Source organism: Maniola hyperantus, chromosome 23 (genome assembly GCF_902806685.2).
Source record: "Maniola hyperantus chromosome 23, iAphHyp1.2, whole genome shotgun sequence".
Lineage (NCBI taxonomy): Eukaryota > Metazoa > Arthropoda > Insecta > Lepidoptera > Nymphalidae > Maniola > Maniola hyperantus.
This window is the reverse complement of record NC_048558.1, coordinates 594237-617612: the sequence shown is the minus strand read 5'-3', so window position 1 is coordinate 617612 and position 23376 is coordinate 594237. Positions and strand designations below refer to the sequence as shown.

At 40.5% G+C, this 23376-nt stretch overlaps 1 protein-coding gene across 1 annotated transcript in view; it reads right to left on the bottom strand.

Annotated features, from left to right (window-relative positions):
• Nucleotides 1-23376, bottom strand: part of apolpp (retinoid- and fatty-acid binding glycoprotein apolipophorin) — a 78324-nt gene that overhangs the window by 46471 nt on the left and 8477 nt on the right. Inside the window, exons 2-17 of the mRNA XM_034980895.2 lie at nt 21767-21793; nt 20903-21099; nt 19987-20151; nt 19291-19440; nt 18446-18638; nt 17632-17795; nt 17326-17396; nt 11215-11380; nt 9402-9584; nt 8722-8874; nt 8124-8271; nt 7096-7216; nt 5593-5755; nt 4412-4606; nt 3577-3756; nt 132-669 (exon numbers count right to left, since the gene is read on the bottom strand). Of these exons, the coding sequence (XP_034836786.1) occupies nt 132-669; nt 3577-3756; nt 4412-4606; nt 5593-5755; nt 7096-7216; nt 8124-8271; nt 8722-8874; nt 9402-9584; nt 11215-11380; nt 17326-17396; nt 17632-17795; nt 18446-18638; nt 19291-19440; nt 19987-20151; nt 20903-21099; nt 21767-21793 (2814 nt within the window). The remainder of the gene's footprint in view (nt 1-131; nt 670-3576; nt 3757-4411; nt 4607-5592; nt 5756-7095; nt 7217-8123; nt 8272-8721; nt 8875-9401; nt 9585-11214; nt 11381-17325; nt 17397-17631; nt 17796-18445; nt 18639-19290; nt 19441-19986; nt 20152-20902; nt 21100-21766; nt 21794-23376) is intronic.

Sequence of the window (23376 nt, the reverse complement as noted above, 5' to 3'; positions counted from 1 at the left end):
ACACTGATAGTTTGCATCCCGGGGAAGGACATATAGGCTACTTCTCGTCCCAGAAAATTCCCTACAAGAGACCTATGTCCAGCAGTGGACGTCTATCGACGACGGTTGATGATGATGATGACTGTACTTACCATTGAAAGAGAACGGCAAAGTGAGTTTTCCACACAAAGTCAATCCCAGCACTTGAGACAGCTGGTCGAAGCAGCCAGAGTACTCATTCTTCTCACTCGCAGGTGTTACAGGTGTCCGCTTCTCCAGTTGTCCGTTTTCAGCAGTGAAGAACACCATGTCGCTGGACGCTGTGAGGATCTCCTGCTTGTCGAGAGGCAAGCCCCATTGCAGGTCGATTCCATTGCCGTTCTCAATGACCTTTGCAACTACATGACTCCCAGTCGACGAGTGAAGGTTAGTTATGACTTTCAGACCAGTTGCTACTGATCCAGCATCTACCAGCATGATGAGGGAAATCTCAACGTCAGTGCTTGGGATCAACTTGATATCCATTTTAGCTGATTCAGGGCGTTGGAGGCATTGGCGGATGTCGACGGAGGAAGACACGTCTACACGCCCTGTGGCAGCACCGATGGCGTCTAGTTTGAGAGGAAGACCAGTAGAGGTGGGGTATGCCAACTCGGCGTCCAAGAAGAGAAGATGTCCACGGAGTTCTTGCTGCAATCAAATAAAGCGTGTTGGTAAATATGATTTTGGCGCACTGGTGAGCGCTGTGGTCTTAATAGTGGGAGGTCCCGGGTTCGATTCCTGGCAGGGGTTTGGAATTTTACAATTTCTAAATTTCTGGTCTGGTCTGGTGGGAGGCTTCGGCCGTGGCTAGTTACCACCCTACCGGCAAAGCCGTGCCGCCAAGCGATTTAGCGTTCCGGTACGATGCCGTGTAGAAACCAAAGGGGTATGGGTTTAATAAAAACTGCCATACCCCTTCCAGGTTAGCCCGCTATCATCTTAGACTGCATCATCACTTACCACCAGGTGAGATTGCAGTCAAGGGCTAACTTGTATCTGCATTAAAAAAAAATACTACTTAACTACAGTGTAAGAATAATTATGATAATACTAGCTGATTCTCGAGACTTCGTACGCGTGGATTTAGGTTTTTAAAAATCCCGTGGGAACTCTTTGATTACGCGGGATAAAAAGTAGCCTATGTCACTCTCCAGGTCTTTAACTATCCTAACCATGCAAAAAATCACGTCGATTCGTTGATCCTTTGCGACGTTATTGAAGGACAAACCAACAAACCAATAAGCCAACAAACCCACAAACCAACAAACAAACGCACTTTCGCATTTTTTGGGTTAGTTTACAGATTGTCCGTCCAAATTCTACCTTGCGGCATGCAATGATACAATAATACAGTCATAAAAATAATCCGAATTTCATTAAAATATTATTTTTCTACAAGTCATTTTCTAAGTAAGTACCTATATCTTGTCTGTTATGTACAATCAATGACAGAGCAATAACTTTTTCCACAAAAAAAATCATTAACGACGGAACTTCGTCGTGGTTATAATACATTTGGATAAATGATTATAAAATACTAGCTGATCCCCGCGGCTTCGCCCGCGTAGATTTAGGTTTTTAAAGATCCCGTATAGCCTATGTCACTCAGGAATAATGTAGCTTTCTACTGGTGAAAGAATTTTTAAAATCGGTTCAGTAGTTCTAAAGATTACCCCCTACAAACAAACTTAACGACATTACCTCTTTATATAATACAAACAAACAAAGTTTTCCTCTTTATAATATTAGTGTAGATAATACAACGGGCCGTGCAGCAGAAATCGTAATATTTTAATTTCGCCATAACTTCAAAACCAAACGTCCAATTTTAATCATTCAAAGACCAAATATTATCTCCATAAACTGTTCTTAGTGATGAAATCATTTATTTTGATAAGGATTAATAGCATGAGTAAAATAAACGCGTTTAAATGTAGTCCAAAAAAAATTCAAGATTTTTAAATAAAAAAATGGTTGCTGTGCCTCACTCGACATAGATGGGTATAGTGTGTCGCGGACTTTTTTGTAGATATTTATAAGATCTACAATTAATTAGAACATTTTATGGTTCTATCTTTTATAGTTTAGGCAGCGTACGCAAAATAAGTAACTTTTCTGGTTGATTTTTTACACCTTGTGTCCGAAAAACCCAAATATCTTACGGAACCCTATTTTTTCCAAATAAAATATAGCCTATGTTACTCGTGGATAATGTAGCTTTCGAATGGTGAAAGAATTTTTAAAATCGGTCCAGTAGTTTTTGAGCCTATTCAGTACAAACAAACAAACAAACAAACAAACAAACAAACAAACAAACAAACAAAGTTTTCCTCTTTATAATATTAGTGTAGATGTAGATAATACAACGGGCCGTGCAGCAGAAATCGTAATATTTTAATTTCGCCATAACTTCAAAACCAAACGTCCAATTTTAATCATTCAAAGACCAAATATTATCTCCATAAACTGTTCTTAGTGATGAAATCATTTATTTTGATAAGGATTAATAGCATGAGTAAAATAAACGCGTTTAAATGTAGTCCAAAAAAAATTCAAGATTTTTAAATAAAAAAATGGTTGCTGTGCCTCACTCGACATAGATGGGTATAGTGTGTCGCGGACTTTTTTGTAGATATTTATAAGATCTACAATTAATTAGAACATTTTATGGTTCTATCTTTTATAGTTTAGGCAGCGTACGCAAAATAAGTAACTTTTCTGGTTGATTTTTTACACCTTGTGTCCGAAAAACCCAAATATCTTACGGAACCCTATTTTTTCCAAAATAAAATATAGCCTATGTTACTCGTGGATAATGTAGCTTTCGAATGGTGAAAGAATTTTTAAAATCGGTCCAGTAGTTTTTGAGCCTATTCAGTACAAACAAACAAACAAACAAACAAACAAACAAACAAACAAACAAACAAAGTTTTCCTCTTTATAATATTAGTGTAGATTGGTCCTGAACAGAAGAGGCTTTTTGAGAAGAGAGAACTTGTAGTATATTGGTGGCGTATTTTTGTATGTGCCTTTCCCTACTGCGATGCTCGAACATTCAAGTACTACTACAGTAATAACCCCAAGGTGCTGGAATGGCAACCTCGCACCGGAAGACGCAGTGTTGAAAGACCCCCCACTAGGTGGACGGACGACATCAGACGAGTCGCAAGGAGCCGCTGGATTCAGGCGGTGCAAGTCCCTACAAGAGACCTATGTCTCAGCAGTGGACGTCTATCGGTTGATGATGATGATGATGATGATGATGATGATGATGATGATGATGATGATGATGATGATGATGATGATGATGATGATGATGATGATGATGATGATGATGATGATGATGATGATGATGATGATGATGATGATGATGATGATGATGATGATGATGATGATGATGATGATGATGATGATGATGATGATGATGATGATGATGATGATGATGATGATGGTGATGATGGTGATGATGATGATGATGATGATGATGATGATGATGATGATGATGATGATGATGATGATGATGATGATGACAGTAATAATAATATGTGGATTTACCTGGAAATGTTTCATTTTGTTCATGCCGTCGTTCATCATCTTCAAGGCCTCGTCGAGGAAGCCGTTAGCGTCGAAGCCTTTGCCGTCACCGAACGAGAGGAACACAGCATCAGTACCGAAGAGTTTGACATACACGTCCAGGTCCAGCTCGTTGTTGTAAGGCGCTGACTCGGCTTTCACCTACAAATCAAAGTTTTTTTTTAAATAAAAAATATTAGCAAAGTTAATTGCTGACTAATATTCTCCTTTCCCCTCCAACTAAGCGTAAAGCTTGTGCCAGGAGTAGATACGACAATAGTGCAACAGGTGGGATTTGAACCGGCCACCTTTCGGTTTTCAGTCCGCTCCTTTAACCGGTGAGCCATCGAGGCTAGATAAAAGTTAATTGTTAATACTGAAGACGTCACAAATCTTTTTCTTTTTAGCTGCTATTAGACCTTTTGTTTATTCAGATATACAAGTTAGCTCTTGACTGCAATCTCACCTGGTGGTAAGTGACGATGCAGTCTAAGATGGAAGTGGACTAACCTTTGCATTGACAGTTTTTAATAAACCCATGCCCTTTTGGTTTCTACACGGTAGGGTGGTAACTAGCCACGCCCGAAGCCTCCCACCAGACTAGACCAGAAATTTGGAAATTATAAAATTCCAAATCCCTGCCCGGAATCGAACCCCCGACCTCCGATTAGGAGGCGGGCATCCTAACCACTAGGCTATCACAGCTTTTTATATACATTTAGGAAGTTCTCACTCTGAGAGGAGACCCGTGCTCTGTAGTGAGCCGTCGATGGATTGATCATGATGATGATGATGATAGGAAGTTAAATATACGTACCTGTCTATCGAAATTATCAACTTCGCTCTTGATGGAACGACGTCCTCTCACGCTTTTCTGCGCCTTTTGGGCAGATTCTGACATCTTGGTCCTCAATTCGTCGAACAGCTCTTGGGGTTCCTTGGTACGGAAGAGTCCTCGTGGGCCGAGGAAATGTTCGATCACACGGTCCAGATTGCCTTGGCGACCTCCAACCTGCAGGGTAAAAAAAGTATTTAATTTGTTGCGTGTGTGTGACTTTGAAAAGAGCTGCTGCCGAGTTTCTTGATGTTTTTCTAGGTAGTGCAGACATTCCCAACCAATGATATATATTTAAAAAAAAGAATATTAGCCATGTTAAATTACTACTATTCTCCTTTCCTCTCCAACTAAGCGTCAAGCTTGTGCTAGGAGTAGGTACGACAATAGTGCAACGGGCGGGGTTTGAAGTTGAACCGTCGACCTTTCGGTTTTCAATCCACTCCTTTACCCGTTGAGCTATTGAGGCTGTGTTTACTTGATTTTTTTTTTGTTTAGGTCGCTATATTGATTATGTGATTGCAATAGCAATTGTGCCCTAATCAAGTTAATATTGCTGTTAGGTTAAAAAAATCAAAAAATCAAAATTTTAAGTTATTATAAAGATCTCGATAAGCCTCTACGCGTTGTGATCTTTATCCACGTGCAAGCTTTACATGAAGGGACATTTTAATAACTTATAAAATTAGTTAAATTAAACCTACTTTTCTGACTTACGCTTAAAGTTTTTTATTAATGAAAATATTAGAATAAAACATAAAGCTAGCCTTATCTAATTACTATACAAATCATGCCCGCGCGTGGAATGGTGCCAAGAATACTGGCTGCATTTCCGCGCTGGACAGCCAGGCTGATCCTTTCCGCAAGGAATGAGCCAGCCCTTCTGTCACCAGATCGCGGTGAAACGTCTCGTAAAAAAATTTTAGCACTAAGACTCCATGGCCCCAGGGTCTCCACGGCAAACGGAACAAAAATGTAACTATAAGAGAGGCATACTTGCGCCGCTTGCCGTTGTCAGCTGTTTCTGCTGCGGCTCCCGGTCTTGATGCTGTCTCCCTGATATGACACGGGGCCAATGTGTCAACGCCGTCAAGTCAAGTTGCGTCCCACATTAGTGCCCGTCCCCGTTCCCAGGGACTTAATATCGCTTAAAGTTGACTAACCTCAAGAATGTTAACATTGTGTCCAAACACTTCAGCTGTGAGGTTGAGGCTAGCAGATCTCGGGATGAAGGAATCCTGCGAGTAGATGACGGATTGCTCCACGTTGCCACCCACGCCAAGAGCATCCACATTATAGCTCATCTCGCGGTAGAAGGAAAACTTCCTGGAATCCAAGTTTATCTTTAGCGTAACATACAGGGTATAGCCAGAACGCTCAGAGGCGGATTAAATGTCGAAAGCGCCCTAGGCAAGCATCTCATAGGCGCCCCTCTAGCAGCTATATCAAAAAAATTACTAACTAACTTCAAAAGAACGATGTATTGTGTATCGCGACACGTTGAGATAGCAATCGGGGCTTGCCCCCGCCCACACGCACGTTACCCACGCTCCCCCGCACCGGGTTAGCGTGGGGGCTGTGTGGGTGGCATTTCCTCCTCGATTGCCATCTCGACCTGTCACGTACTATAATAAAGCTGTATTAGCTTATACTAAGTGAACGAGTGAAGAATCCACACTTTGCTATATTAAAGAAGAGGCGGTCACAGATTTTGCTTAGAAGCCCCTTCGTAATCTCGCGCCCCTAGCCACGTGCCTAGTTTGCCTTAGGGATAGTCCGCCTGTGAGAACGCCAACAAAAACTTAGCGTTATTGTTATACTACCTAAACACAATTCAATACCAATAACTATTTGCCTCATTTTGTAGTTTTAGTGATTTAGTATTTTTCAACCCCGCAATGTATAGCTTGCAAAACTCGGGTCAATGCCCCGCCTACGACATGGCTACTCCGAATGGCCTACTTACTTAGCGTTCGTTGACCTGTAGCGTCAGTCAGATGTTTTATATGCAATACTAGCTCATGCCCGCGACTTCATACGCGTGGATTTAGGTTTTATAAATCCCGTGGTAACTCTTTGATTTTCTGTATAAAAAGTAGCCTATGTCACTATCCAGGTCTTAAACTATACCCATGCAAAAAATCACGTCGATCCGTTGCACCGTTGCGACGTGACTGAAGGACAAACTAATAAACCAACAAACCAACAACCCACGGGATTTTTAAAAACCTAATTCCGCGCGGACGAACTCACGGGCATCAGCTAGTTCTAATATAAAACTTAACACCTAAGCAATAATTAGTATAAAAATTTGAGTAATTTGAAATAAGCTTTTTGGCTGACATTTTTCGGGCCGCATTTGAAGCACTGATTTCATTTCTTGAGCATTTTATTTCACACCGGCTCCATACGTTGGCCCCAACACTATTCGTCCAACGTGTGGATCGGGAAATTTGCTTTGCCAACGTTGGGGCCAATGCTAATATCCCGATCTACACGTTGGGCGAACAGTGTTGGGGCCAACGTTGGGGCCAACGTGTGGAGCCGGTGTCAATGAAATAAAAAAAACCGGTTCATAATTGGTGGAGAAATCGCGTAACAAACATACAAAAAAAAACATTCAGTCGAATTGAGAACCTCTTTTTTTGAAGTCGGTTAATAAATACCTGTCATCAACGTTGTATTTGCTAGGGATGCCAATGAGCTCGTAATGCTGTCTCGCGTGCTGCTTGTCAGGGTTGGCAGAAGCGCGGATGGCGCGAAGAGACGTTGAGATGAACCTCGCCACTATAATCAAGGAATTACAAGATTTAACAACCATATTTCAATTTATTTCATATCACATTCACAATAACATTTCAGGTTATTAGATTACAACATGGGGATATCCAGAGGCGGACCAACGAATTCCTGAAAAGCCATCGTCAATCAACCCGTCCGACTAAATAGCGTCCACGACTTTCATGATTATCATGATGATGACTAACCGGCTCTTTGGAAAGCTTGGAGCACCGCAGAGACGTTAGCTCTCTTTGCGTGTTCTATCGCCTCTATAATGGGGAGTGATCTGAAGAGTTGTTTGATCTCATTCCACCCTCCTTTTTCTACAACCGCACCGCACTAGGGAGTTATGTGCGTTGTAAGCAATTAAATATCACTTGCTATAACAGTGAAGGAAAACATCGTGAAGAAACATCCCGGTAGGAAAGGCATTACGAACCAGTGGTAGATGCATATTTTGACGATTCAATAGAATTTGTAAAAGTTTAATTCATTAAAAAATATTTTGATTTGATTTGAGGAAACCTTCTGAGAATTCTCTATAATGTTCTCAAAGGTGTATGTAGTCTACTAATCCGCAGTTAATAGCGTGGCAGACTATGGCCTAAGCCCTTCTTATTCTGGGAGAAGACCTGCTGCTCGATTGCGGTAGACTGACAGCTATAACGTCACGATCGCAATCATCTCTGATTGGTTGACGCTCGCTCACTATTGGCTACAATGCATTGTTGCAACAAGAATCGCACAAATTCAGTCAATCACAACAATTGATAATGTAATAATGATTGATGCAGGTTTTACGAAATTGGCCTACTGTGCTCTGTAGTAGGCTGGCAATGGGTTGATCATGATGATGACGGTAATGGTAAATGGTGATGGACTAGGTAAAGAAGATTCTAGAAATTCCTCATACCTTGGTGAACGGGTTCCGACTCCAGCAGAGTCTTGATCTCATTGGCGGACCTCCCACACGGACAGTCGATGACGGCGAGGTAAGCCTTGATACGGATTTCAGAGTCAAGTTGACGGTTCTTCATGATGTCCAGAGCGCTCTTCTTCACCTGTAAGTTGGAAAACAATAAGTATTTCTATTGAACTTCGATTGAGAAAAATGGTTTAAACAAGGATTTGAAGTAAAGATAAAGAGACGGTTGTTGAAAATATGGTATTGTATTTTTTTTAAATAAAAATGGCGAGCAAACGAGCAGGCGGGTCACCAGCTGTTAAGTGATTACCGCCGCCCATGAAAATTTGCAGACCTTTCAAAAATTCGTTGGTCCGCCCCTTGAATAACCCCATGTTTTAATCTAAAGGGAAAACCGCCGAACGGGGTTGATTCCACAGTTTGAATGTGCGTGGAAAAAAGGATCTGGCACAACGGGTGGTCGAAGAAGGAAGAAGTCCAAAGGATAATATAAGGTTATTTTCAAAAAATTATTTGAATTGTCAGAAATGATGTAAAACTATTACTTGCAGCTAAGCAATTGTAATTTTTTTTTTAATTGTCTTACCTTAGAAGCACAGGAGTCAGCCTGGAAGGCTTCCAGGGCAGCGACTCGGACTCTAGCTTTGACGTTGTTGTCAGCTGCGCAGTGGACCAGTTTGTCGATCAAACCGTCTTCCAAGTGGCCGATGTTTCTGATGCCCTTCAGGACTGCTACGACCTGGATCGCAGACAAAATACTTCATTTTAGTTGCGAATTGGTAGACTTCACACACCTTTGAGAACGTTATGGAAAACTCTCAGGCATGCAGGTTTCCTCACAATGTTTCCTTAATTAAGACGCACATAACTCCGAAAAGTCAGAGGTGCGTGCCAAGGATCGGACCCCCAACCTCCGATACCCTATAGGTTTTCTTCTGACACGACAGACAGACAACAAAGTAATCCTATAAGGGTTCCGTACGGATCCCTAAAAAACGAGAATTCGGCGAGCTAGATACTATGTGGGTATTCCAAAGCACTTTGGAAAGTTGTGGGACATAGAACAGCTGCTCGATTGCGATAGAATGACAGCTACAATGTCACGATCCCAATCAACTTTAATTGGTTGATACTCGCTCACTATTGGCTACAATGCATTGTTGCAACAAGAATCGCACAAATTCAGCCAATCAGAATAATTAAGATTGTAATTATAATTGATGCAGGTTTCACGAAATCGACCTACAGGATAAATGAGTAACTCACGTTATCTTCTTCAAGTTTGGTCTTGGGTTTGCAGTTCTGCAGTTTACCAGCTAACTTCTTGCTAAGTGCTACAATTCCATCAGTCTTCGCCAAGTGACAGTTGTGGTCGCGGCAGTAGGTCCCAGCGAGCGCTCCAACGCCCAGGTACACTCCTTTTGGCAAGTTGGGTAAGTCCAGAAGACTCTGCAAGTGGAAAAAACAATTAGTATCTCAATGCAAGCTGAAGTGGCAATGGACAGGTCATGTCTGTCGCAGAACCGACGGCCGATGGGGCAGACGTGTTCTGGAGTGGAGACCGCGTACCGGTAAGTGCAGTGTGGGACGACCTCCAGCCCGCTGGACCGATGCCCTGAAGAAGGTGGTGGGGAGCGGATGGATGAGGAAAGCGGAGGACCGTGTGCGGTGGCGCACTCTTGGACAGGGCAATGTCCAGCAGTGGACGCAAACAGGCAGATGGATTGGATTGGATTGGATCTCAATGGTAAAAAGGTAATACCAATACCCACGAAAGTCCAAAAGTCATTTGTGGGTATTGGTATTACCTTTTATAATAAAATCCCGCAAACTATTTTGGACTTACCTTTGCACAAGTTTAAAAAATCTATTAAAAATATGCTCCTGAAAAAAGCATATTACACAATTGAAGATTATCTAAATGATAAAAGAGCGTGGATTTGACCTGCAGCTCGTTCCAGCAACGCACAAGACTGCAAATACTATTTTATACATGGCATAATTTTGTACCTATATCAAATATTTGAAAAGAGCAACCGCCGAGTTTCTTGCTGGTTCTTCTCGGCAGGAAAGGCATTCCGAACCAGTGGTAGATGCATCCGACTATTCGTAAGCACTTGTAAAAGTTTATACGGAAAAAAAAAAAGATTTTCATTTCATTTTCATTTCATTTCATTTCAATGGTGGTTTTAATAAAAATGGCGAGTTAACGACCAGGCGTATCACCTGATTTTAAATGATTAGCGCCGCCCACGAACATTTGCAGCACCAGAGGAACCACTAATGCGTTGCCGGCCTTTCAGGAATTTTTTGGTCCGCCCCTTGAATAACCCCATGTTGTAATCTAATGGGAACAGCGCCGAAGGGAGTTGATTCCACAGTTTACAGTACCTACTATCCAAGTTTGTGATGATTTCTTGGTCAATGCACTGCCCTTTTCCAAAAATACTGTCAGTCCTGGAAAATCATTGATGAAAGGCGAATATTTTTTGACCTACATGGTTCCTCCTTCACCTTTCTACTATCGTACCGTAGTCGAAATTCCACGGACACGTACGAAGCAATAACCCTGTGGTTATACTGTTGTTTACAAATGCATGACGTCAGAGCACAGATAATCTATCGGCCAAACATGGCCGACAGTGTTTTCACCTGTCTAAGAAAAATATTTTTTTAAATTAAAGTTTTACGGTTTTTAGGGCGCAAAAAAATATAGTGTTAATTTTTTTGATATAATAGGACAAATATTAACCATTTAAGACCAACTTAAAAAAATTGTCAAGTAGCCTATTTTTTCCTCCAATCCAAAATATGAACCCACATCTCAAGTTACTAAATGGATCGGGCTGAAATTTTACATGCAGGTAGTTATTATGACGTAGACATCCGCTATGAAAGGATTTTTGAAAATTCAACCCCTAAGGGGGTAATATAGGGGTTGAACGTTGTGTAGTCCACGCGGATGGATGAAAAAGGCACCTTTTAGGCAAGCGCGATCCATCATCACTTGCCAGCAGGTCTGACTGCAGCCAAACACTAGTCTATATATTAAAAAAATATTAGTTTTCAAATTACTTACAGCAGCTGCCTTGATCGCTTCGCTGGTGACATGCCTGGCGTTGCCCAAGGACAGGAAGACCACTTTCTCTTCTAGCTCATTCAACTCCTTGTTCTTCAGGACTTGGATGGATGCTTCGATGCTGTAGCCCGTGCCGGCACGGAGTAGGGCGTCCAGGTAGACACGCCTAGGCAGAAAAAGAACTATATTTTTTGAATCCTTTAACTTTGATTCATCATTGATGGAAGCCAGAGCCTAAAGTGAACGCACCTTGTCTACGACAAGAGATTAAAAAGACTATTGTCTATTGTGGATCTGTCAATGTCAATGTATTGTGTCAAGTGTCATCTTGAAATAATTGTATTTTCATTGTGAATGTGAATCGGTGATGTGAATTCACTCCAAGTTTATTTTTAATCTAAAGTCTCTTTTATTTACTAAATCACAAAATAATATGACGGTTTTACATTACAATAAAACCGATATTATGTGCCGAGAGGGAAAACATACAGCATTTATGTATGAAGAAGCAATTATGTACTCACCGCATATATGCGCGCTTCATCCATAAACATGTATATTCCTATGCAATAATGTAGTTTACCTTACCGGATATAGGGGCGCTAGTGTCTCACCCAGCAAGGCAGTGAGCCGCTGCCATCTTGGATGTCATAGTCTTCACCAGGAAGAAGTTCCTGCAATGCTGTATGTTTTCCCTCTCGGCACATAATATCGGTTTTATTGTAATGTAAAACCGTCATATTGATGTGCCTCCGGAAAACATACAGCATTTATGTATGAAGACGTGTTTGTTATCTGCTGGTGAAATGTATTACCCACAACGCTATGATGAATCAAAGGGAGTTAATCTGTCAATTGAATAACAAAAATATTAATCGTTAAGTTAGATCAAATAACCACGTCCCCTTCATTCATTGTCACCTATTAAAGTTATTGTTATTTCTAACCAGGGTTAATAAGTTAAAATATAATGTCTAAAAGACAAACAATTTAAATGATTTATGTCTGTAATTTTGATAAGGATTACTAAAACTCAAACCGGACCATATAATGATTATATTGATAAATAAGCTTCAGTTATTTTGAGATCTCCTCCGGGCAATAATGATTTCAACAAGAGTGTCTGGTAATCTCCAGTTACCACGAGATACGAGTATATCGTCCATTGATTGGTTATCTGTCCCCAAAGAAACTACTGTTGATCCACTGATGAATCCCTGGGGATACAGGAATGCTGCCACATTGCTTAAGAACTGAACTGTTCCAGTGATCTATTACAGTACGTGATGCGGCTTCAGTTTCATTACAGTTGGTGATAAAAAGTTTACAATATATTTAAATTCTTAACTTAATTCTGCTTGACCTATTTTCCTGTGTCAAAGACATACATGTAGTACTACTGTAGTATACTAGTACATTAATAGAGAATTATGTTTTCTGTTATACTATTATGTTTTGAAAGTGTCCATCCGTATTTATGTTAAGAGTGAGTGTCAGTCTTTGGGCCAAATAAAGTATATAATATATTTTTCCCGGTGACACAGACTTTCAGTTGTCAACCCTTCGTTCCAGGGCAACAATTGTCCATATAGGTTCGTCTAGATATCTCGGGAAGTGTGTGCTTAAATGAGAGCTTCTGTAGTTAGTGCTTGAGCTCTACCTTAAGGTCCTGTATGATAAATGGTTTAGTAATATTGAGTTTAGCCACGTCAATAATTGCCTAGTGTCCACATGTGGATCATAGAAAGTTAACCGCCACCAGGTTTCGCACCAGTTTAACCATTTTTGATGTCTGGTAGGTAGGTAGGACAAAAATTGCTTCCAACAAGCACCTGTTCTTTACTTCTCGTATAGACTACTCCTTTATTTGGGCACCCATCCTCAATTTTTTCAGCTTCCGTGTAAATGTCTGGTGGACACTGTAATGTCGTGACATCTATCAGAGTCCCTGATAGGTTCTATAGTTCATTTGAGCTCTGCTTTCAAATCTTGAAGCCCAAAGGTCTTTCACGTGCCACATTTAAGTACACCCCAGCTGCACTGGTTCAAGTAAGTCAGTACTTTTGGCAATTAGTTTGGAGAAGAAAACACCCATGCTAAATTGATGTCTCAATGACCTGTTGAAAGCATCTATAACTTGCTGATCAATCTTTGCAGTCGATAAAGACATCACACCATCTTTATTCCCTACTACAGTAATCTGTTGTGCTGCAACCAAATCGATCTCGGACGGCGCTTGAGGGAAAAGATGGCACTCTGTGGGAGGTTTTCCTCGTGACAGCCTTGAGCCAATAATGTAATCTGTTATGTGCGGGAGTTCGATTGTTAGAATCAGTAAAACCCACGACTTTGTTCATTAAAATGAACGTTAGAACGAACGAGTGAGTGAACGAATGAGTGTTCGATTGAACTAAGACTTGCGATTTTTACAGAGTTCTTGTGCTGTCTTCAATTGCCACTATAACTGCATAAAGTTCCTTCTATTGCTGTGCTATCATTTTTGATGCACTCACCAAGTTTCTGGCATTAATTTCCCGTTTAATTGGGCACTAAAAGCCAATCAGAGGCATTATTCGCCAAGCAGTGAATGGCAGGTTTTAGGTGTACATATTGGCAGCCTGAGACATGTGGTTCCGCGCCGCCATGTCATTCCCTGTTCCACGATTGTGGATTCAGCAGTCTAAAACATATTATCGAAACGTTTGAGGCGTATTTGGATCTGATCAGAATGTAGTCTGCTTCTGGGAGTTACTAAACTGGCGAAGTCTGACTGTCCTAGCAACCGTTGCATTTCGTGAAGAGTGATTTCAGATATTTTCAGTAATAATTCTCTCAAAGGTCTCGTTGATAGTTTTTTACTCTTTATTATGGGCAAGAACATTGAATTTTCTTATAGTCTGCCAACGAATACCCAGGTATTGTAGGTCTTGTGTGAGTGTTAGAATTAACTTTTAGTAATTGATCCCGATGTTGCTTAACTTCGGTGATCGGACGAGAACCGGTGTCTTCAACATGGTATGGACGTTGGCTTTTGGTAATTGATCCCCCTGCCCCGAAGTTCCAAGGACCTCACGCTTCCGCAGCGTGAAGGCATAACCTGGATTGGTCTTAGTTGACCAGAATTGCCAGCCCAGAAGTTCCAAGTGCCTCACGGCTTCCGCAGCCTGAAGACATAACTTGGATTGGTCTTGATTGACCAGAAGGAAGTCGTCTAGGTAGACTAGCACTCGACATTCCTTCGCATGCAAGGTTTCCGCAACCGAGCATGTTACAGGTGGGGCGCTGCCGCCAGACCCAAAAATTAGACAGGTTGTCCAACTTTTGTTGTAGAAAGCTACGAACCGGTATGACAAATCAGACGGGATAGTTTTGTTTCACAAATTTGTTTCGTTCTCGAGGGTCGAAAATCAGACGCATCGATCCAACGTTTTCCTTCCGCAGAAAAAGCTCGGAGATAAAACTGGGCATTTCCTTGTGAACCACTTCTACTAGTTTTGGTCCAGTAATTCTTGTGTCATTTAAGTCGTGACAGGTGACCAGGTTGCATGTTGCATTATTTGTTTTGTGGGCATTACCGGGGGTAGTTTCTTGTATTAGGGTATTCGAAATACCGTAATTGACATTTACAAAAACTGTTTGCACCAAAAGCTTGCCAACGATATTAGAATGTCATTACATAACCTGTAACATATTGTGTTGGATAGGTTTTTCGATTGTAGGCATTTATAGCTGTAATATTTATAAATATGGGCCACCAGGGGATTGCATAAACGCAGTGAGTGTTGCTTTATCCAAAAAGAACCTCGTCACTATTGTTAAAAGCCAATCCGGTATTTGACAACTAGTCAAATCAGTATCCTATAAAGCGTTAAAACACACGCTCAGCACGCGAGGCCCCATGAAACACTGGCATGTGACGTCACAATGATTTGACGTACTTTTCCAGCTTAATCAATAATTTAAAATGGTTATCACACCCAAAACTAACAAAGGGTGCGGACCTCACATATCAGATATGTGAGGTCCGAGAGGCTTCCAGTGGAAGACCCTCCATTCAGCCATCACTGAGAAACCATTCACTTTTGACATATGCAAATACCGTATCCAAAATTTCCTTAGAGTATTTAAAATAAACATCTCCATGAAAATTCTGTCTGATATTCATCTCCTGCGCCTTACATATTATATTATGCTATACATTCGCCTGTTACCCAAACAATTTGTAAAGTTTGTTCTGATAATTTTTAAGACAAAGATGATTTGCTGAATGTTATTTATTTATTTAACCATCTTTATTGCTAATCATTATATTCAAAAGAATAAAAATGCAGGAGATACTTAGACCAAAGGGCGACTTTATCATCTGAATGTTTCAGTCATTAAAGGGGGTATCTGGATTCTTAACTGAGTTCTGTTTGGTATAATAAGGCATTGGTGGTAACGGCCATGATGTCCTCAGTGGGGCCAAATAAGTGTTAGCTATTGTTTAGTGAGTACAGTTCTCCGTTATTTTCAGTTTACGAAACCCCTTTAAATGAGCAATTTAACCAATGTCTTGTTATAACCAACATCTCGCCACGTGGGCGAGATAAAATGTTATCATTCGATTCACTGGCGTAAAATTTAAATTACACTCAATTAACTTTGTACATAAAATAAATAGATTCAATAACCGATTATAGGTAACCATTGGGACTTTTCCTCGCCAAAATTTGTATTAAAGAAACCTAGATCCAGATTTAGATTTCGGTGTCGGTGTCGACACGTTCGTCAACCAAATCGCCATTTGTTTAATTTGGTTTCTCAATTAGCATCTCATTTGCATTAGATACACAATATGGTAAATGCATTATAAGATATGTAAGAAAACTCACCTGGTTGTATAACGCATCGATCCGAGGATCGATCGTTACCTGGTAATTTCTCGCCGTTTCTCTCGGGAGTCACTCTCAATCCTGCTCGTTGCTTGAATCGCTGCTGGATGTCGAGGTATCCCCTTTTTCAAGAGCCCTCTCAGGCACCAATAAGCGCGAAACACCAGATCGATTAGCTTACGTAGCCTATCGACATTGTTCGCGCACGTGGGGTCCAACCAAAATGTCCCCACGGTAATATTACGAAATAATAAGAAAATATATATCATGATCACCGTATTATCACATTTATTGCACTTATTGAAAATAATTTTTTTGCAAAGGAAGACGGATTAACGATATAATTTTAGATTCGACGCGCACGCGGCGAAAGTACACAACGCTATGACATCCAAGATGGCAGCGGCTCACTGCCTTGCTGGGTGAGACACTAGCGCCCCTATATCCGGTAAGGTAAACTACATTATTGCATAGGAATATACATGTTTATGGATGAAGCGCGCATATATGCGGTGAGTACATAATTGCTTCTTCATACATAAATGCTGTATGTTTTCCGGAGGCACATCAATAAGTAAATTTAATTCCTACAATCATCATCATCATTTTTTTAAAGAAGCCATGTTAAATAAGAAATATTCCCCTTTTCTCGCCAACTAAGCATAAAGCTTGTGCTAGGAGTAGGTACGACAATAGTGCAACGGGCGGGTTTTGAACCGTCGACCTTTCGGTTTTCAGTCCACTTCTTTACCAGTTGAGCTATTGAGGCCTTTAAATTATTATCATGATTCATGATCAAACCATCCATCTCACTACTGAGTAAGGGTCTCCACTCAGACTGAGAAGGGTTTAAACCATAGTCTGCCACGCTGGCTCATTGCGGACTGGCAGACTGCACATGGCTTTGAGAATATTATGGGGAACTCTCAGGCATGTAGGTTTCACGATATTTAATCCATAGTAATATTATAAATGCGAAAATGTGTATGTCTGTCTGTCTGCTAGCTTATCACGGCCCATAATTTAACCGACTTTGATGAAATTTGGTACAGAGTTGGCTTACATCCCGGATATAGAATACATTTTATTCCGGAAATTAAAGAGTTCCCACGGGATTTTCAAAAGATCTAAATCCACGCGGACGAAGTCGCAGGCATCTAGCCCAAAAAGGTAGAAGTTGCGTGCCTTGGATCGATATTCATTTAATATAGCATATTAAATACTATACAATACTTACTTTTCCAAACCGTTTCCTTTGACTTGACCAAAAACTTTCATCAAGTCCTCTTTGTTGGCAGTACGGAAGATCTGCAAAAAATGTTATTGATTATATAAAAAAGGTATTTGGTGATAAAATCAAACAGTGATCTTACTTTAATACTGCAGAGTGCAGATTCAGTAAAGTTATTAATGTACATCGACCTTTAGAAGGAGATAGCAGATTTGTAGAGCAATGTCTCTGACATTTGACATTGACAAAACGTCATATCATTCTAACGGCCGATTTACATTACTTTCTGCCACGTCCTGTACTTGTTCTTACCCTGACAAGTTGAGCGAAATTGCCCGCAGATTTGGAGCTGGCCTCATTGTTGAGGGTCTTGCAGGTCTCCCTGATGGCGCTCATCAGGTGCTGAGAGCTGCTGTGGCTCGCCCAGTCGTCGTTGGGGTTCTCGAAGATGATGGTGCGCGGAACCGTGCATTGACCTTGGAAATGAGAAAACACTTATGGCAATGACAATTTTTTGAATCTACCACAAAACAGCGGATTTCAAAATCAGTTTTCAGGTAAATTTTTATTGAAAATTTTACAAATACAAATGAAAGCTAGCTTATCTTACTGTACGAATCATGTCTGCGTGGTGCCGATAATACTGGCTGTATTTCCACACTGGACGGTTATGATCCTTTGCGCAAAAAATGAGCCAACCATTCTGTCGCTAGATGAGGCGAAATGTCTCGTATTTTTTTAGCACTAAGACTCCATGGCCCAGGAGTTTCACCAGGGTATAGAATACCTCGACAGAAGCGGCATACTTGCGCCGCTTATCAGTTTCATCCGTTTCTGCTTCGGCTTTCGGTCTTCATGCTGTCTCTCTGATATGATACGGGGCCAATGTGTCAACGCACGTTGCGACCCACATTATGGCTCGTCCCCATTCCCAGGGAACCAGTGTCAATTCACCAGGTCCCTTGCCATCATCCCTACTTATCCCTGCTGGCTCAGTGAGCCCAAGATAGTAGTATTTCACTTTTTTACAAGATCGTAATTTGCTTCAAAAGCCTTCCCTTCTGCTTCATTCCCTTTAGCAGTATCACTAAGAGACATCTTGGTGTTGATTTTGACTTTGACTTACCTCCTGCTGCATTGCCTTTAGCTGTACCACTGAGGGACAGCTTGGTGGTGACCTCAGCCCGCGCGCCGCTCTCGCCAACAGAGAAAGGTCTGTACAAGTACTGTTCGGTTGCAGCGACCTTCTCTGGCACTCCATTGTTGACCTTGGACTCTACGTTCAGGATGGATTGCAAGAGTTGAGTGTTCTTGATTTCCTGTGTGATAAAATAAAGTTTATTAGATCCTATCAGCTTTAAAAGTTGCTTAAATCCGCGAATCACTCACGAAGCTATCACAGCTTGAAAACCTATGATAGCTTCGTGAGTTGCTAGTGGTTAGGACGTCCGCCTTTAATCGGAGGTCGGGGGTTCGATTCGGGGGGTCTATCAATCCGCACATGGCCAGCGTGGTAGACTATGGCCAAAACCCTTCTCACTTTGAGAGGAGACCCATGCTTTGTCGATAGTGAGGGTTTAGAGGGTATTATAATTTTTTTCATTTTTAGGGTTCCGTACCTCAAAAGGAAAAACGCAACCCTTATAGGATCACTTTGTTGTCTGTCTATCTGTCTGTCTGTCGGTCTGTCAAGAAACCTACAGGGTACTTTCCGTTGACCTAAATCATGAAATTTGGCAGGTAGGTAGGTCTTATAGCAGACAGTAGGGGAAAAATCTGAAACCGTGAATTTGTGGTTACATCACACAAAAAATTTAATTGTGGTCATGACCTAATAATTAGTGTTCTAAATTTTTGAAGTAAGATAACTATATTATCAAGTGGTGTATCATATGAAAGGGCTTTACGTGTATATTCTAATTTATGTATGTGTATATTATTTTCTACAATTTTGTGAGCGGAAGAACTTACAGCAGTCGGGTTGTAGACAGCGGAGATCAGCTCATTCCTCGTCTGCTCCCGGTGAGCACATCTGCTGAGGTCTCGGCTCCTGTGCACCAGCACCGCACCGCCCTCTTGAGACGCGGACACTTCCGTTGGACACGAGCCGAACACATCAGTCTGTAGAGTTAAAGGTTACAAATTAATCTGTTGTTAAAATCTCTTTAGTTGCTTGTTTAACTGCAAATTTCTAAAAGACCGGCAACGCATTGGAGGTTCTTTTGTGCTGCAAATATTCATCTTCACAGAGTCTGTCTGTGTGCGTGTTATTAATATAATAAAGTGTGTTATCTTTTATGCCGAGTTTATTGGGCACATTCTGCATAAATTTTGCAAAAAATTTCGTGGGCATCAGCTGGTACAAATTAGACATAGGAGACGCCTTGGAAGAAAGAGGCAAACACATTTGGTTATTTAACGTCACAGATTAGAAAAACTAAAGGAAAATAACTAAACCCTTTAGTTTCTCTATTAATGATTTTGTTTTCATGCAAAATCTCGTAGGTATATGTGTAATCTTTAGGTTGAATTCTTTGTGACTGTGGTGCATGCTAAAGAGATCCGAAAATAATTAGGTAGATTAATACATTTATTTTCTTTCTGATTAATATATAGACCTCTGCCTAGTTAGATTTCGTCAGAAGAATCAAGTATTTTGGGCTTTACCTGTGTCGACGGTTTCTGTTCAGTCTGCAGCAGTGAGATGATGGCCCTCTTCACGTTGAGGGAGGCTTTGGTGTCGCCATCTTCAGTGCAAATCTCCGGTCCAGCTCGACCATCTTCCAGGTTGAAGCGTACTGCTTTCTCTATTCCTTTTGGAGGCGGGTATTTCTGAAAAACAAAAGAAACAAGGACATTAGTTTAGCGGAGTTTTACATAAAAGTCATTATCAACCCATAGCCGGACAACCACTGAGCATGGGTCTACTCTCAGAATGAAAAGAGTTTAGGACATAGTCCGCCATGCTGGCTAACTGCGGAATGTGGATTGGCAGATAGGATTGGAGATTGGCAGGCTTCACACTTGTTTGAGAATTCTCAGGCGTGCACGTTTTCTGACGATGTTGTTTTTCGCAAAATTTGGTAGTTTTGAATTTGGGTATCTAAATACACATGGGCAAAATTGCGGAAATCATCTACTAAGTACAATAGAATAGAATAAAATATGTTTTACAGAGATAGCTTGCATCCTGGAGACGGACATAAAATGCTTTTAGTTCCGGAAAATCAAAGAGTTTCTATGGGATTTTTTATTAAAGAATATTACCCATGTTAATCATAGCTAACCCTTTTCCCCTCTAACTAAACGCAAAGCTTGTGTTGGGAGTACGGTACGACAATCGTGTAACGGGTGGGGTTTGAACCACCGACCTTTCGGAATTCAGTCCACTCAACCGTTGAGCTATTCTGCAGGCTCACTTTTTGATCACGTAGATCAAGATTGGATCAAATCACGGAAATAGAAAGAGATAAGTTTTGTAGAGCATTGTCTCTGTCGTTGAGACTGTCAAAACGTCACATAAGTATAAGCGACAAAGACAACGCTCCACAAAACCGAAATCTCATTTTATAGGTCTGTATACCTTGCCATCCGGTCCAGAGATCGCCAGTGAGTTGACCTTGAGAGACAGTTCACAGTTCCCATACGCGGTCACTGCGACTTGGCCGAAGATCTTCACATTCGTCTCCTGCTTGTCACCACCAGTCAAGTACACCTTCACGGTACCTTCGACGGCGTAGTTGTACGTGTGTCCATTTAGAAACGTAGCTCCTGATGACGCTGCAAGGAAAAATTAACTCGTAAATAAAAAAAATAAAAAAAAAAATAAGAAAAACCTATCGATATAAATGACAAGATAATTTATGGTGAAGCGGACAAAATTTTTCACGGTTTTGGAACCAAATAAATTAGCGCCACCTCTTAGATACTAATGGACGACCCGTTTGAAATCCAAACGTCACTGAGGTTGCATTGGTGCTAAAGCACCACTGAGTCGGTGCCATTTTGTTTCTTCAATAGCCTTGTCCATACGAAGTAATATAAGTCAATGGAAAAACCACACGTGCCAAGGACGTCGCAAAGAAAGTTCTGCATTTAAAATGGAAATATGCTGGACATATCCAACGAGTGGGAGATGACAGATGATCTAAAATTACTACAAGTTGGTACCCCATTAATAAGAAACGCAGACTGGGCAGACCATAGAAGCTTCCCGCGACTCTGTCCGCGTGGAATACACAAATTTCAAACTCCTATTTTACCCCCTTAGGTGTTGAATTTTCAAAAATCATTCCTTAACGGATTTCTACGTCATAATAGCTATCTGCATGCCAAATTTCAGCCCGATCCGTCCAGTGGTTTGAGCTGTGCGTTGATAGATCAGTCAGTCAGTCAGCTTTTCCTTTTATATATTTAAGCTATAAAAACAACTTGGTATGTTACTTACATCTCTTACAAGCCAGGTCGCATTTATCTGAAACAAAACAAAACATATTCATAAATAAACAGTAGGTAATTAATTAAGTTACTACCCCTGTGTATTAATTACTCCTATTAGTTATAATGAAGTAGATAAATAATGGGATAGAAACGGATTGCAATGATAAAATCAAATTAATGAACATCTAATATCAACAAAATATTGACTATTCCACTAATGATCTCTATTTGTTAATTAATGACACAGAATTATATAGAAGTGATAAAGTGTGAGCTTTTCACTGCGCAGAAGCTTAGCGTTTTTCATAGACTAATATATTAGCGTTTTTTGATTTATTATGTTAAGAAGTATATTTGACGTACCTAGGTATATTTTTTTCGGAATCTATAAAGTTATGTAAATACGTAGTTAAATTTTTTAACATAAAAATAGAGTTATTTCTGCGGGAAAATATTTTTTGTTAAAATTTAAAAAAAAAAAATTGTCGTTTACGCCATGTGACGTTATTAATCGCTTTCCGTACCTACATCGTTATTTTAATTATCATATACTTACATATATTAATTATGTTAAAAATGAATAAAAGTCATGACTTTTTAAAATTATTCTCTTTAATAATGAATTCTAGCCCCATAAACTATCGCTATACAAAAAATCATGTCATTTTAGTACTACAGTCCAAGACCCTATCTATTGGAATAATAAGAGCACAAATATGTATAGTGTAATTAAATTATTTATCATTTGCTATCGCAATGTAAACAGGGGTCAAGGTACAAAGATAGAAGACCCGCAACATAGTATGAGTTCCGTTTGTGATTCCTGGCTCACTTCATTAGATCGTAAACACTATGATTCAGCATCTTATCACAAATTAAACAAACCAGTACCTAATAGAGTCATTTAAAACCAAGAAATATTTTTAGGGTTCCGTACCCCAATGTTACCAACGGGACCCTATTTTTTTTTTTTGTAAAAATGGCGAGCAAACGAGCAGGACCCTGATGTTAAGTGATTACCGCCGCACATGAACATTTGCAGTATCAGAGGAACCGCCGATTCGTTGCCGGCCTTTTAGGAATTTGTTGGTCCGCCCCTTGAATAACCCCATGTTGTAGTGCAGTACGGAACCCTCGGTGCGCATGTCTGACTCGCATTTGACCGGTTTTTTCAGATTCGATTTTAAGTTTTTCTTGTTTGTGGTAATGGTTTAAAATTATAAAGATTCGATATTGATATTATCCATGACTTTTCTCGTGCGCTTCGCTGTTAAAATTTCTCGATTATTCCATATCAATGGTACCTATAATACCCGTGCAGTGGGCCCCAAATACAGCTATAAAGACAGTTGGGTCCCCCAGTTGAAACAAATTGGGTAATTGGTCTGGAGTACTCACTTAGTGGGATCGATCATGTGGACAAGATAATATGGGAAGATTACTGCTCTCATGGAATTTGATCGATTATGCTTTCTATTGACCTTTGAGATAGGAGATTCATGGTTGAAATCATCATCATCATGATCATGATCAACCCATCGCCGGCCTACTACTGAGCACGGGCACAGTTCGCGACATTATGGAACTTCTAACAAAACGTCAAGGCTTCTACGTCAC